This window comes from Strongylocentrotus purpuratus, unplaced genomic scaffold (assembly GCF_000002235.5).
Source record: "Strongylocentrotus purpuratus isolate Spur 01 unplaced genomic scaffold, Spur_5.0 spur5_scaffold_8, whole genome shotgun sequence".
In the NCBI taxonomy this organism is placed as follows: Eukaryota; Metazoa; Echinodermata; class Echinoidea; order Camarodonta; family Strongylocentrotidae; genus Strongylocentrotus; species Strongylocentrotus purpuratus.
This window is the reverse complement of record NW_022145614.1, coordinates 14,736,849-14,753,189: the sequence shown is the minus strand read 5'-3', so window position 1 is coordinate 14,753,189 and position 16,341 is coordinate 14,736,849. Positions and strand designations below refer to the sequence as shown.

At 37.5% G+C, this 16,341-nt stretch overlaps 1 protein-coding gene across 1 annotated transcript; it reads left to right on the top strand.

Annotated features, from left to right (window-relative positions):
• The first annotated feature begins 11,933 nt into the window (after nucleotides 1-11,933).
• LOC100891431 lies at nucleotides 11,934-16,054 on the top strand. Its single transcript, XM_030975400.1, has one exon. It carries the CDS (start codon nucleotides 12,002-12,004, stop codon nucleotides 13,937-13,939), a length of 1,938 nt encoding a protein of 645 aa, XP_030831260.1. The 5' UTR covers nucleotides 11,934-12,001; the 3' UTR covers nucleotides 13,940-16,054.
• The last annotated feature ends 287 nt before the right edge of the window (nucleotides 16,055-16,341 follow it).

Sequence of the window (16,341 nt, the reverse complement as noted above, 5' to 3'; positions counted from 1 at the left end):
TAGGTGCAGCTAGTCCTGACAATTATTTGTTCAGTCTTGGTGATAATAATCATGATAATGAAATATCCACCTCATCTATTGCAGAAAGTACCTTGTTTTGTCTATTCTCTTATTTTTCATAAAAAGTTATTTGTATTTCATCAATTGGACTTTAAAGACAGACATCAATATTTGGGGTGAGTTTACTAGAAATCAATAGATCTGTCTGCACTTCAAAAACGTGTCTAAAGCTTTAGTTACACCTGCATAAATGTAGCTGCAAGTGAACATGTCAATTCTCTCTTTCGACTCTCTCTCTCTCTCTCTCCCTCTCTCCCTCTCTCTCTCTCTCTCTCTGTATTTATCTTGATTCGTTATATATGGAAAAATTTGTCTGTTCAGCAGAGAAATGCTGATAAACTTGCCAATTTCAAAGTTCCTAAACTAAGAGTATGCGAAGAAAACCTTTATATACCCGATTGAACTGTCCTTTTACCTTCCCAAACTAAAACTTCCCCTTGATATTCCTAAACTCACACTTTCCTTTAAAATGCTGATCAATTCAAACTATTCCCTTTAAGGTTGATTTTCCACTGAACTGTCTATTAGATTGGATCAAAAGAATGGCATCTCCTTGGCAACATACCCACATCAAGTATTTACTTAAAGGTTACAGTTACCATCAACAAAATGCCACAAAAGCACATTTCAAGGGGTAAATCCTTTATTTTTCCAAATCAAAATTTAACGAAATGAAATAATTCCCTGTATTGCTTTAATATACACACAGTGACATTGATGGCAATTCATACCAAAATTAACAATTTGAATCCCTCGGTACAAGAAAAAAAATTATTTATTCCAATTTGAGATCAACAGATATTGTGGAGTGTCAAATCTGACAGACACGAAGGCTATACAAGATTCCGCTATTAATATTTTCGTTAAAGAAATGTTCTGTATCATCATGTCCAATCATTCACATTTGATGTAGTTTTGAGTTTAAAAGAATTTTTCATGTCCATGATTAAGTGCCGATATGATATATCTTTTATGATTTTTGTTTACTGAACTTCTGGTACAATGTCCGTTTATGTAGCTGTTGTATGTAGATACAGTTGTTTCTGAATAGATCATCCTAAAGAATACATCACATTTTCAAGCTTTTCTCTGTCTCTTGTGGGGGAAAAACAAGATAAAGTCCAATGTACATCATTTATAAATAAATGTCATCATGTTTGATGTTAGATTGATCACAATATATGTTTACCTCTATTTGAACACAAAGCCGAAGAATAGGAGATATTATTTGCCGAGTCTCTTTTATCCCTCGGATCAAGCTCGTCTTTTCATGTGCAGCCCAGGATGAATGTGAATGGCAAAGAACAAAATGCTAATTGGAGATTTCGGAAAGCATGAGTGCAACAGTGAACTTTGCTGACTAGTTATGCATGTAATCTCCACGCAGGATAGTATAAAGCTAGGAATTGAAATTACCGGTAACTGCACTTGTTGCGGTCTTCCTTCTTTTTGCCCCTGAATAATATTCCTGATGGTCTAAAAGGTTGCAAAGGTCATATACAAGCTGACAGTAGGAGGATAGTGGTGAGGTGCTGCTTTTTACATAACATTTAACCTTTAAAAAGCTTGTTTTAACCATAAATCTTGATGTATACAATAACATGGAAAATGGACATTTATGGATATATTTTGGTTTGGGGAGGCCTAATTTACTGCTTTTTCTGCATGTATGAGTAAAAAGGATTTAAATAGCTGCTTTTATAAATCCAGATGTTTTGAGACCTGTATAGATATAGACCACTCGAGCAAGGGTGACCAGAAATGCAGTCATTCTATACTACTGTAGGTAGGTGGCTTTCATACTGGTTTAAATAGGAAATAATTGTTAAGGGAAATGTGGTTTTTGTAGACAGCGGTTCTTTCTATGCAAGTTTGTCGCCAAAGCAGGACTTGGGGTAATTGTATGCATGATCTGCATTTCATGCTCCGCAAATGCTCCTGTTACATTCAGAATTCAAAGTCATTCAACTTGGTTTTAAGCCTTCACATCCTTGTCACAAACCCTCCTCTAGACAATGTTGACAGTGCGGGATTATGTTAGAGCTCTTTCCTCCCTAAAGTGATTTGTAATAGAGAACCACCACCTCCGTAATTCCAACCCACTTCGCCCAGTCATACAGCCATATTAGGAAAGTATTAATCATGTTCTCAACTTAAAGAGTAATTTTGCATTCATGTATTTTACATACTAAAGGGTAAGAGGATTCCACCGGGGAATCGAGTGTACCAGTATCCCCATGTGGGATCGTGACGCACAAATCATCTGTCTGGAGCCAAAAGGGCGTTAATTCCTATAATCTATCACACAGATAATACCCTTCTGGCTCTGAACATACCAAATATTCACATATTTTAAATACTTTCTCTTGGGATCATAAAAAAGCTGTTATTTTCATGATATTTTTGTGAATTGTTGTAGAGTTGCAATTTTAAAACAAGCAAAAATGAGCGTGCAATGCAGCTTTGAACATGTATTACAATTAGCTTGTGTCAATTATATTATTGTCAAAATGTCTTTGTCCTTGTAAGCCATGAAAACGTATACTTAAAATTATTGGCATATCTAGTATTCTTTTTTTGTTTACACATATCTTGTGACTTATATTGTTCATGTCATTATGATCTATGCCATTTCCAGCGTTTCTTTTGAAAAGTGGCATTCTTATTTCCAGGCAAACAAAGTAAGTAATGTCATTTTATGAGACTAATAACGACTATTCTCTCCATTAGATCTTTGTTTCCCTCTTCTTTGCCTCAGTGGCCAGCCTTAAGTCAATCAAATCTGAACTTTGTAAGAGATCTCATTTCAACCTAATCACTATTCATATCTTTTCCCTTATTTGCATATTTCCAATTATCCCGGCATAAAATAAGGATGTCAAGTAAAGGGTTGCTTTTAGAAATAATGACATTTATAATTTTCATCTCTCTCTCTAGCTCTCCCTCCTTTTCTCTTTCTTTTCTTTTTTTTCTTCCTCCTCGTCGTTCCATTTTCTTTCTTGCTTTCTTTTGAAATATCTCTCTCTCATATTATTTTCAAAGCTAAGACGCAATCTAAATGTTTCAATTTTTATGTAAATTGTTGGTTCCATATTAATTATATTCTCCTCCCTCCTCCCTTTTTCCCCCTGATTATTCCTTCTTCTACAAAAGCAAAGTTAATTATCAGGTAATGGTGGGAATTACAATTTGAATAATCCTATAAATACTAATATTCTCCCGATGCTCTTACTCTACCCGACATTGGACATGATAATTGGATCCTACATAGTATAACATCATTGCATATATGCCTTGCTAATATTTCCTTTATTGACCAGGGGGTGTTTCACAAAGATCCTAAGTCAAACTTAACTCGAAGTTGGACTTAAACATTATGGAGAGCCATTTGTAGCTTTAGAATAGAATATATTAAAAAGCAAATATTAAAGTATTTTACACTTTTCATAAATTCCACATCAAGAACATGAAATCTCCTTGATAATAGAAAATATGAATGATTTGAATCAACATTTGATGCCTTTTAAAACAACTTTTACAAGATATTTTCAAACGTGCTAACTGCTTTCTATAACTGTCCAACTTAGAGATAAGTTCAAATTAGGACCTTTGTGAAACACTCCCCTGGACACATACCTATGGTTTCGTGTATAAAGCAAACCAAGATTCAAATATAATCTCTGCAAATTTCTGCACCACATTGCAGGGTCTCTAGACCCTTATTAAAATTGAGTCGGCGATATACAGGAAATAGGAAGGGTAAACAGCTCCCCCGCTTCTCAAAACACACCATCAGGAGGTGTTCGCAGAATAATATTTTGACTATCGATGGGGACCTCAAACTTTACTCTGACTGTAGGGGGCTTGTTATTCTTGCCAGATTTTAGTCTGGAGACTCTTAAAACATACACAAGGGTAGCTTTGAGCATTGATCTTTAAGAATGTCTTCATCAGCTTGAGATTGTCAAACATCCAGCTACTTGAACTATACCGATCGCAAATTATCCAGTTAATTTGCGTCTTCACCAGCCCAAAGACTTGAACTATGCGCTAAATATCTCCAGCTCGAGTTTAAAGTTTTGAGGTCAAGTCTCGAGCTGATGAAGATGCGATTTGTAACTTCGGGATCATTTCCAAAATCAGAAATACCTGTAGCAGGCTATTTGGCAATCTCGAGCTGATGAAGACAGGCCTAGACTGTCTGCTTCCTACGGATTATCAACACGTTATCCGACTTTCTAAGAGCAATTACCATACAGATAGGATAGCGCTTCAGAGGACCCATCTTGCATTTCACGAGAAATAAACATTACCACAGGAATAATAACAGAAAGAGATATCAAGAAAATGCTTCTAAGGTGGCCAATGATGAATAATTCCATTAGATTCTTTTCTCTTCTTTGAGGTACCATTTTCCTTTCCTTTCCGGGGTGGATTGGCTTTGATAATCAAAATACATTCTAGAGTGTATATACAAGGAAGACATGGCACCCTGAGAAATACAAACATGCAGATCTAGTAACCTTTCCTCACAAAATAAAATATATTTCACCCTCTCCTGGATCTAAAGAACTCATATTGTACGTTGTAAGTTTAGACTTGGTATATAATTTTTGGACACTGTTATAATAAATACTTTTAAAAGGTTCAATAAGAGAATGCAGCAATCACTTCCGGCCAACCCCATTTTTCAGTGTTTAATTTAAGGACAATGAACCCTTTCTTGGTTCCTAGGGACAAGAATCAGAGAAAGAAAAAAAATACTTAATTTTTGGGGGCTACTTTTCAACCTTGCCTGCATGAAAATAACATTCTAACATTTGTTATGCATTGAACTCTGTGCAAATTTAAGGGGGCTCTATTCTGATTTTCAGGGGCTCTTTTGGGCATTTCGGGGGCTATTTCGCCCTGAGCCCCAGTGTATTTTTTTTCACTGACAAGAATGGGAGGAGCCAGGCAGCCCCTGAAATCCCTGGGTTTTGTTTTCCTTTTGGTTGTCAAACATGTGACAGGATTTGGGAATGAGTACAGTAAGCATCGATGCATAAAACAAGAAGCGTGTGGTTTGGGCCAAGAGTTACGGGGAGGAAGGCTTGAGCAGAAGGCCACGCGTAATCGCATTAGGATGGAAGACGGCCAAACTTACAAGTTCTATTAGTGATGGGATTGATTTATTCATGCTTGTTCTACGTAGGGTGCGTTTATCTCTTGTTCTGGATAAATTACAGCGATTTCTATAAATGAGAAGGACCCACTATTTCAAACCGAAACAGGTTTTTAGTCAAAAACAGCACAGTATAAATTAAGTAACCCAAAGCTATATATATGCTTGAAATACATTGTACAGGTAGCATACCGGTACATAAATGTCATGAAGCATAATTAGCATGTATATGTCCATAAATTCTAGCAGATAATAAGCTGTAGTCAGTGTTAAAGATCAGCTGAATGATCTAAAGAATGAAAAAATCAGAATATCTTGAACAATGTATGCATCCCCTGCTTAGAACCAGAAAGGTGTTAACTCTATGCAAAGGAAACAACAAAGACAGTGCCGTCCTTGTCCTTCTCAGCGAGCACTTTTACAACAAATAACATTTACATGGAGGATATATTAATGCATCGTATCAAACAGGAAAGAGCGCAATATGGCAGGAGGCTCACTGCTACACAACAACACTACAAATCAGCAAATTCAATCCCAATATCCAGAAATGGCCCCTGATTGGAAAAAATTGTCAGCAACATTCAATCAAGATCGGATGACACTTCCCCACTGCCTTTCATTAAACCGGAGATGCGCTCCTGTCAACATCCTCTTCCCAAATCTGATTTAATGCAAGTAATTCCATCTCGACATCGATGCACGACAAATCTGTGTCACTGACTGTCAGGCATTGTGTTTCCATCGTGTTTCCCTTTCATCTTGGCAGTTTGCTTCGCCGTACATGACATTTAGTTTTTAGTTGCCTGATTAAATATTTGTCTGAAGACGTATGTATCCCTCTATGGTTTGGCACATGAGGATGATGAAGATTATTCCTCCCCTTTCGTGCATTATTATTTTTAAGCCCAAAGAGAGAGAGAGTTGTTAAATGACCATGAATCAGTCTTGAAATGATTGAGGAAATGTATTTGAATGTAGAATATTGCTCTTTTTTTTTCTTTCTCTTTCGACTGCCACCTTTGTATTTATGATGCCCATGCAGCAAAATGCACACTGACCTATCTGATTGGTACAATTTTTTTTCAAATAAATTTTTCCCTTTGTGCTTGACTATCTTGTAATTTATTTTTTCATTAACACCCTAACTTGATAAATAAAACAGGATGTTTCATTAAAGGTATGAAAGGAGATAGAAGACATTCCTATTAAAGATCATGATCAAAAAGTTGAAAGTGGCATTCAGGAGTGACCTCCATCCCGGCTCAAAACATGATGATGATGATGATCATAATGAGAATATAATATCTTTCTTCTTTATTGAATATTCAAATAGAGAGGTTTTGTCTGCGCTGTGCACATACTTGTCTTTATGCACATTCACTGAACAAGAAGCATGATCAGTGTAGCAATGGGAATGATCCCATTTTCCAACTAGCCGACAAACTCCTCACCCGAGAACAAAAATTTGCGAAATTGTACTTTGATAGGTAGCAATTTATTTAGAAGAAAATGGGGATGGACTTGAAAGTACAAGAGAAGTGCAACATCTTGCCTATGCTGTGCAGACATTGAACCTCTTTTCTGGTTCTAAAAAACCCTGCACATTCAGACCTCAGTCATATCAGTCAGGAGTGTTGTGGTCGAGTGGTTTAAGGCGCTTAACCGGAAATGCGAAGGTCCAGGGTTCGAATCCCGACACGGCACTAATATCCTTTGGCAAGATATTAACCTGCACTTGCTACTCTCCACCCAGGTGTGAAATGGGTACCCGGTAGGATGCGACCGTCATTGTTGGTCAAACAGTTTTTGAGCGTCAAGTAATGCCTGGCTGGAATGCTCCCCAGGGAGTGGAGATTGTGCACACAGTGTGTGTGGGCAAGCACTGAATCCAATGACCGGGGTAATAATATATTTGTGAAGGGCTTAGAGACATTTGTATTAAGCACTATATAAAAGCTAAATATTATTATTATTATTATATCAATACGCTGGTTTTCATATTTTGGCAAAATGTCTCATCAACAGAGCATTCCCTTAGATGACTTGCAGTCAATATCACATCAAATTTTGACTCATTTTATTGAAAGTATTTAAACACTGATAAACATTTGAAATGAAAATATGGAAATAGCTGTTACTGTTTATGAACAAGCTTCTAGAAGAAGAGAAGAAAAAAACATCCAAGAAAATTTGCATAAAAGAAAAAAAAGAGAACTTATTATTCATCTGTATTGAGAATTAGAAATCTTCTTTTTCTCATTGAAAAAATATAACTTGAAAATCACTGATATCCTCAAAACTAGAGGATAAATCCTATAGGAAGTTCAAACTATTGTCACTAGCTATATTATCTTGTTTCCGAACACTTTTTCAACTAGTTTTTTGTTCTTGATTTACATATACAGTATTTACCTTTAAGCGAAGTAACTGTACAGGAATGCCTCGTAGGTTTCTAATCGACGTCAACACGTAAATAAGAAAATTGTTCCTTGTATTCCGTGTCCTAGAAACGTGTCTATTACTTCCAGTCTAGTGCTTCATAGATACCGTGATTTCATGACTTAATGGTTTGGAGTTAGTGGAGCACGATGAATTAAAAAGAATCAATAGAAGATGGCTATTCCAAGGGGGAATCAAAATCGATGACAACAAAATTTCTCCATTGTTGGCGCAAAATTTGATTTCGTGCAGGCGTTGGGATGAGGAAATATTGATTGAAGCTTATAGAAACAGACTTGGAAAGGATGGGGTAGAAAAATTGGCAAGGTCAATAAATTTTTCATGAAGAGTCTTATTGAACTTCATACATATATTTGTGGTTATGCTATGGGCCACAATGCCAAGTGATATAGCTTGGTCCATTCTTTGAAGGGACATGGACATCATGGGAGAGGGCACCATTTATAGTTGATGAATGAAATGCAAATTACCAATGCCGTCGATAAAGGGAAGTTAGAGGAGGAGTCCATATCATCTTTCTTTTTCCACCCTCCACCTCCCCTCTCTATACTTTTCTCCTTTTCTTCCACCATTTTATTAGGGGAGAATATGCCATACCCCTCCAGTATATCCAAAATCCAAAGCTGAGATAGATTTAGGGTGCGTTTATGCTTGATTTTGAAGGTAGATTGAGCGATCTGAAACGCTCATCATAAACGCTCATCGTAATCGCAGTTCCACGGTGTACTGTTTATGCTCACTTCTCTGGCTCGATCCTCCAGGCAAATATGGCTGGGTGGCCTTGCAGCTGGATTCGCAAACCTGCACTGCGCATGCTAGGTAGACCCACTAGAGGTCAGTGCGTTGACCCCATTTAAACGTGTTTACAAATGATTGTGCGTTTATGCTTCCCAGAATTGTTGATTTTGCAGCAACGCCGATCATAAACGCACCTTTTTGTGAGTTTTTCGGTGATTCTACAAAAATGAGAAAGGACGCAACCATGTTTTGAACAAAACGCGTAACAGATGCCTGATTCTAGCCAGAAAAAGTTGAGCATAAACATACCCCAAGTAGGAAACAAAGTTTATGAGGAGTCTGACATCGCACCCTGGTTCTCAGGTGGTGATATGGCAGTGAATTTATAGGTGATCAGTGATCACACTTTTAGAAGTCTGTAGCAGTTCCCTTCCTGTCTCTAATACCAGACATCAGGCAATCTTTCCTGTACAGTGCGTCCCAGAAAAAACGAAACCGAGAATTATCGATGTTTTGTCATAAATTAGTCACATTTATAATTGTTAAAGGTAAAGACCAGTAATGGTCATGCGATTGCATTGTGAAAGAAACGTTGTGGAATCGATCAGAAAAGGTCGATCATCTAGCATCTAGCATCTGCAAGGTTCTGGAATCATCAAAATGATAAGAAATTTGGCTCATTCTTCGTAAAGTTACAAGCACTATACACAGAAAGATGTATATGGGACTACCCTATCTCTCTCACCAGACCATGAGAGAAATAAATTTACCAAATATATGAATTAGTAGGCGGTTTCCCGGCAAATTTTTTATCATCATGTATTAGTCAAAACATATTCTTTCACATGATTGGTAATGAGAGCTTCCATTTCATTTTTTGAAATTGGGGCGTTGCCAATACTGGTCTTTACCTTTAAATGACACATATTTGGAAAGCTTAGATCCTCCTCTTTTATTTGATGCAACTCAAATGATCCAGATTTCATGCATGGGTGATTAAAATGAATTTGAAGAGAGGAAACCAAAAAGTAATTTGGCAGACGGTATCTGAATTTCAAAGAGAAAATCACATTTCTAGAAAGCTGAGTATCTGCCCTTTCATATGACACCTCGGTCAGGAAAAATAAGCTAGGAATAACAAAGTTCTGTTTGTTTAAATGAAAGAGGAGGATCTAAGCTTTCCAAATATGTGTCATTTATTGATTATAAATGTGACTAAGTTATGATAAAACATTGACAATTCTCGGTTTCATTTTTTCTGGGACGCACTGTATAGTTTACATTCTTGCAGCAAGAGGAAGGAAGTGAATCTGCCCAAGCGGAAGGAAATCATCACATTCATTTTTTTCTTTAATAACATTCAGTAGAGGAGAAAAATTCATAAATATACTTAACAATGTAAACATAGGCCTATGCATTTAGAGAGAGAGAGCAATGTAATTATGCAACATGTTAGCACCTTTTGATACTTGAATTCTACTACTGTTACTAAAGAGTTGGCATGGAATTAGTGCTGTAATACTTCTTTTAGGGTAATAGAGTGGCAGAGAGCATTAAATCATTTTAAAGAACAGAAGAAAAAAAGGAATCTTCGACTTTGTGCAATGTTTTGAATGTTAATATTCTGTTAGTCATATAACTTCCTTCAAAGATGAATCAACCATTTAAATAGCTGAATAAAGTCATAAAAATGGATTTGCAATGTCTTCATCTATAAACAGCTTTTAAGACTGACAAGTAAAAACCTTCACCTCAAGTGCATAAGTCACTGACACTGAAATAGCACTGGCAGTGAACCCAAGCCAGAGTGTCTTCCAAAAGGGAACATTTTTATCACCGAGGAATCTGTGTCCTTACAAGACAAAATGCAGGAAATTGGTGTTGGCATATCACCAAGTGCATCCAATTTGAATGTCGACAAGCCTGAGACACATCTTACAAAAACGTTTTCCTCCACGGGTGATGACAAATCGCAAATCCCTGCTTCCTAGGGCGAAAGTGATCAATGAACACCCTCATGCGAAAAAACATAAAGCACAGGATTCTACATCTTGACATTCCAACTTGTGATTCATGAATTTAAGGCCTTGAATATTTTATGATTCATTGCTATTCCTTGATATACAAAAGCAATATATACCGGATGCCTTATATCTAGCCTGCACAGTTGTTTGAACTACAATTTTCCAGTATACACAAGTGCTTTCAACAAATAAATATTTAAGCACCCGATCAATACATCAGCATGTGTCCAATGTCAAGATTCCTAAGGCAGTGCATTAAAATTTCAAAATAGCTATGAATAGATAATGTTAAGGGGAAAGGGAACGGGGGTCAACACATGTGAAACTCTACAATCACAAGGGGTATATACTCAAGTCAAGAGCAAGAGAGATAACAAAACAATAACAATAATATTCTTGATTTATTTAATGTCTAATATACAGTCAAACCTGCTTTAGTGACCATCTGTCTACAAAGACCACATTTTGTGTTTCCCTTGAAATGGTTTCTCATTGAAACATGTACGAAACGAACTTATACATAAAGACCACCTGCCTATAAAGACCACTTTTCTTACATCTCCCTCGGATGGTCTTTATAGACAGGTTACACTGTATCTACGATTGAGAGAAATGTTTGTAGCTAGCGGGAGGTCAGTTCTAATTCCTACCCCTGGATCCCCACAGCCGATGCCCCATCCTGTCTCTTGTACATAAAGACCACCTGCCTATAAAGACCACTGTTGTCTCCCTTGGGTGGTCTTTATAGACAGGTTACACTGTATCTACGATTGAGAGAAATGCTTGTTGCGGGAGGTCAGTTCAAGTTCCTACCCCTGGAACCCCACAGCCGATGTCCCATCCTGTCCTACCCTGTACATAAAGACCACCTGCCTATAAAGACCACTTTTCTTACATCTCCATTGGGTGGTCTTTATAGACAGGTTTCACTGCATCTACGATTGAGAGAAATGCTTGAAAATAGTTTCTCATTGAAACATGTACTAAAGGAACCTGTACATAAAGACCACCTGCCTATAACTGCATCTACGATTGAGAGAAATGTTTGAAGTGGGAGGTCAGTTCAAGTTCCTACCCCTGGATCCCCCACAGCCGATGCCCCATCCTGTCCTACCCTGTCCCGATACTGTCCATACCAATCACTCCTTCAAATACAACGTTTCCTCTGGCTTGATCGATAGTCAGGAAACGTGAACGGACAAACAGTGGAGGAGAGAAGAGCCTGCAGGGGCTGAGTAAAGGGTAGAAACTTAAAAGGTCATTGCCAACTGCATGGTAGATGTTATTCCTCACAAAAATTACAATATTATAAGAGTGTTTGGAGTTTGCATTCAAAGGTGATTCAACAGACTTGGCATATGGTACAAGTACTTTTTCCCTGGTACATATATGAAATTTATTATGACCGTAATAATAATAATATACCATACTATTTTGCTTTGTATTGTGCTTCATATGAAATGGTCAGGTTCAATGATATTAAGTATTTGTCTACTTTTTATATCTTTCAGGTTATGCAGCAATACAGAGCACGGGTTATATAGATGACTATATGGAAGACTACCTCGATAAGAATCACTACACCGGTGCAGCTCTGGGAGTGGCCAGGGGCAACATGTTGGTGTATTCCAAAGGCTACGGGACTAGCGTTAAAGGCACAACCATGGAGCCATCGACGTTGCTTCCGGTGTCCAGTATCTCAAAGACCATCACTGCAGTAGCCATCCTGAGGCTGGTGCAGGATGGTAAACTGAGCCTTGCAGATAGGGTCTTCGGAGGTGGAGGTCTTCTGCAGTCCTTGAAGCCATGGAAAGGAGCGTCGGATCACAGGTTGCAAAAGATCACCGTGGAGCATCTCCTGCACCACACAGCAGGATGGAGTCAGCAGAAGCCCCCTCTGTATGACCCCTTGATGAACGAGGTCTATCTGGCGAGGGGGCACAACGTCCTCAACATCAGTAAAGAGATGGATCTCATTGGAGAGCTGAAGCAGAAGGATGTTATTCAGTTCATGATGGGTCGGAAGCTGGATCATGCGCCTGGTACAACCTACGAATATTCTAACCTTGGTTACTCTATCCTGGGCCAGGTTATCGAAGAGGTCTCATGGATGAGCTATGAGGATTATGTCAGGGAATATGTCTTTGAACCTTTGGGGATGTGGCAGACAAGATTGAAACCTCCTGGAGAATCCGATCCTACAGAAAATATCTACAGTATTGCATTTCAAGACGGGGAAGTGCCTTTCATGGGATACCCAAATGCTAAAAGTCCATCAATTTCACTTATTGATTCATCCTTAGGATGGTATTCCACTGTCTATGACATCATGAGATTTGTGACAGGTTTAGCGGACGGGACGTTGCTGACCAGAGACTCGTACCAATATCTACTGACACCTCCGTCATCTCCAATGTTCGAGCACCAGGAAACATGGCCAGGTATGGGTGTGAGAGTCTCTAATACAGGAGCTTGGTGGCAGGTGGCAGATCCTCACGACAATGAAATCATCATCTTTCACCAGGCAACATCAATGGCTTTCACCAAGCCGAAAGACGCGGATGTGGACTCCATGAGCTGGGTGCTCATCATGTCCTCAAACAACAGGAAAAACCTGAGGCTGTTTGATGAAATCTTCTCTTCCATCAACTGGCCTTTCAGGAATCTGTTCTTAGAGGACTGCGGTCTATCCACTCAGGACACGGCAAATGATCCACAAGCAGTCTTGTTGCAGTCTAAAATATCAGAGCATCGGTTTCCTACATATCTCAATGCTTTATCAAGGAGCAGCTTCTATCCGACATGGATCAATACATACAACTTTAATGGTGAAACATTTATGAGTGTGGTATCCACCCATCAACCAAACAATGCTAAACCCGCAGCCGTATCGGGTCTTTTAATATCTGAATTGAAATCGAAAGCTGATGAATTTTCTTCTCAGGGATTGCAGTTGTCATTCATCAACAGTTACGGCAGTAGTGATCATCAAGGGCACATCATGCAGGCAGCCATTTTCACATCCTCAACAGAAAGGACATTACTATCAGGTTTTCATAAATCCTATGAGCATTACTTGCACAGTTTAGACAGGCACAGAGAACAGGGATACCTCCCGGTGGTGCAGAGTATTTCTTCGAGACACGGGACACCGACTGTGAGTTTTATTTTTGAGAAACGGGGGAGTGCCAACTGGAACTCATATACCAACCTCACCCTCGAACAACTAGATGGTGTGGTCAGGTCCAATGCTCTTCTCGATAGAACTTTACATTACTTAGACTCTTATAATCATCAAGGGACACTCTTCTTTTCAGCCATATTTCTGGATGAAGGACTCCACACGTGGCACTTCCAGGCCACTGTGAGCGAGTTTGAATTTCAAGATGCTGCAAAAACTTACACACGTTTAGGTTATCATTCTTCGGTAATCACAGGATATGAACATAATAATGAATTGAATTTTGCTGTACTTTGGGTAAAGAAATAATTTATTGCCATCCAGTATTCTCCTTCTTTTTCTAGGACTCTAGTTGTGAATAAAGTTATTTTGTGCTTTTGAAAATAAGTTGAAGAAGGTTTTATACTATTTCAAGGAGTACAAGTAAGAATAAAGGCAGTGGAAGCCGGAGTTGTTAAATGTGTATTGAATCTTCCTTACTAACACAATGAATGTAACAAACTGTGTTGACTGGATGTAACATACTGAACCGCCCAAAAACTTATCACGATAAAAGGGGTCCTGGTGCCCCCTCACCCCCCCCCCCCCCCCTCCTCCATATCCTCCCAGTATATGCCTCGCTGAGCCTTGACAACCTAGATGATGTTAAGTTTTAAACTTTTTTAAACCAAATCGGCCATTTTGAAAATGTAACCAAATTTATATTCAAGTGCCTACAATAAAAATTATTACATTCACCTGTCACCTACAAACATGTATCTCAATAGTCAAAATTCAAATTGCAACACTACTTACTGTAGGTAGCACAATTTGCATTCTGACTATTGCAATACAGTTCTTTGTAACAGGTGAATAAAATAATTTGTTTTGAGGAATTAAATTAAATTTGGTTACATTACGAAAATGGCCTATTTCAAACGCTGTGTTTTATTTATTTAGATTACTCAGTTTGTAAAGATCTGCCTACAACAACTCTGAATCTGATCATCTGAACATTAATGAATTATCAAATAAATGCTGCTTCTTCGACTCATGATTTTCATTCAAGAGCAGGTCGAATGAACATGAAAAAAAAAAATGTCTCTGTAAATAATCTTAAGTTATTTCACAACTGCATATTTATTTCCATTGTATTGCTTCTACTTTGCTGGGTAGCAAATCTATATACTTTGTACATATCTATAGAGTAATTTATCAGAACTGAGGAAAATGACACTGAATATTGTTGCTAACAACTGAAAAAATATTGATTACAATGGTTGTATACAAATAATCTGTGACCAAAATGAGGTCTATATGTGACTGACTTGGCTGCTTCGACAGTGACAGTGATTTGTATTTCACAATTTGAAACGGCATTTTATTTTAAGCCTTACAATGTGACCAAGTTTACAAATTGAATAAAATATAAATATGACATTTTTCCAATCATGGTTTAACTTGTTTAAATGTATATATATGAATATTCAAAGTATCAAACTTCAATAAGCAAATTAAAAAAATAACAATAAGTTTAAACAAGATAAAGAAGTTTTTAGCCAAAAGATATTGGTTATCATTATAATTTACAGAACTCAAAGGGTTAAAAAGAAATCTTTGGAGGCTTTCTGATCCAGTGAGCATTATAAGTAATTTGGGTCCTTTTTCTAAATTTTCATATGATTAAATGGGTTCATAGTTCAACTGTGCTAAATTATTGACATTGAGCTTTTATCTTTAAAAAGAGAGAGAGAGAGAGATGATTAAATGAGATACAGGTACAAGTTATTCCTACGAGTCTCACTTTATTTCTAAACCCCTCAAAAAAAATTGTAAACTCAAATTTGGTTGAGTGTACATTGTTTTTCTCTTGTTATGGCATGATTGTCACTATGTTTAGTATCATCAGAATTTAGAAAGGTGTTTATTCCTCTTTAAAAATAACAACTTTTCTGTCATGGAATGTGCATTACAACATCATAAGGGGCAAGGTCAAACGTGAAAAATTGCAAAATGCACTGCACTTGTTCGGCTGTGCATTCTTCTTCCTTAGAACAGTGTAGGGCTGCTGTGTAGTGCACCGCATTACAATACCAGTGCTTACCAGTTGCATTTTGCAACTCTTCGCTTTTGACACCACCCCTTATTCTTATGTAGTGCTCATTCCATGGCTGCAATATCATAACAAATAGGGTATCATTTGAAAGAGGAATAAACATACTTTCTAATGATACAAACGAAAGTGATAGTTATCCCGTGAGAAGAGAGATATAACAGATCAAACTTGAGTTTCCAATCTTATTTGAGGGGGGTTTATAATCAAATTGAAGTTGAACAATAGGTAGCATAAAAATGCTAGGTCTCACAATATACCACATCTAATGTGCTTGTCTAAGAGTTGCAGGTGTCACGAGTGTGGTAATATGAGTGCCAAAAAACAAAAAACTAAAGTGATTGACTTGCAAATTTGTACATGTAACTAAGGCACTTATTAACTCCATGTGAAAATTCTTCTTTTAGTTGGTTTGTCACATAGGTTTGTCATGTTAAGAAGGGCATTAATAATTCATGTTTTTTAGTAGCAACCATAATCCATACATTCAACTTTGTGAAGTACTTATAAAAATGTATGTCATTTGAAAATAAACTTTTTTCTGAAATATTGTGACTTGCATTAAAGATGTTGTCTTTTTCAAGTTTGAGCATTAATGTAAAAGATCAATATCAATAAT

Bases quoted from the DNA above. Each gene is read 5' to 3' on its own strand.
- LOC100891431 (XM_030975400.1), top strand. From the start codon at position 12,002: ATGGAAGACTACCTCGATAAGAATCACTACACCGGTGCAGCTCTGGGA.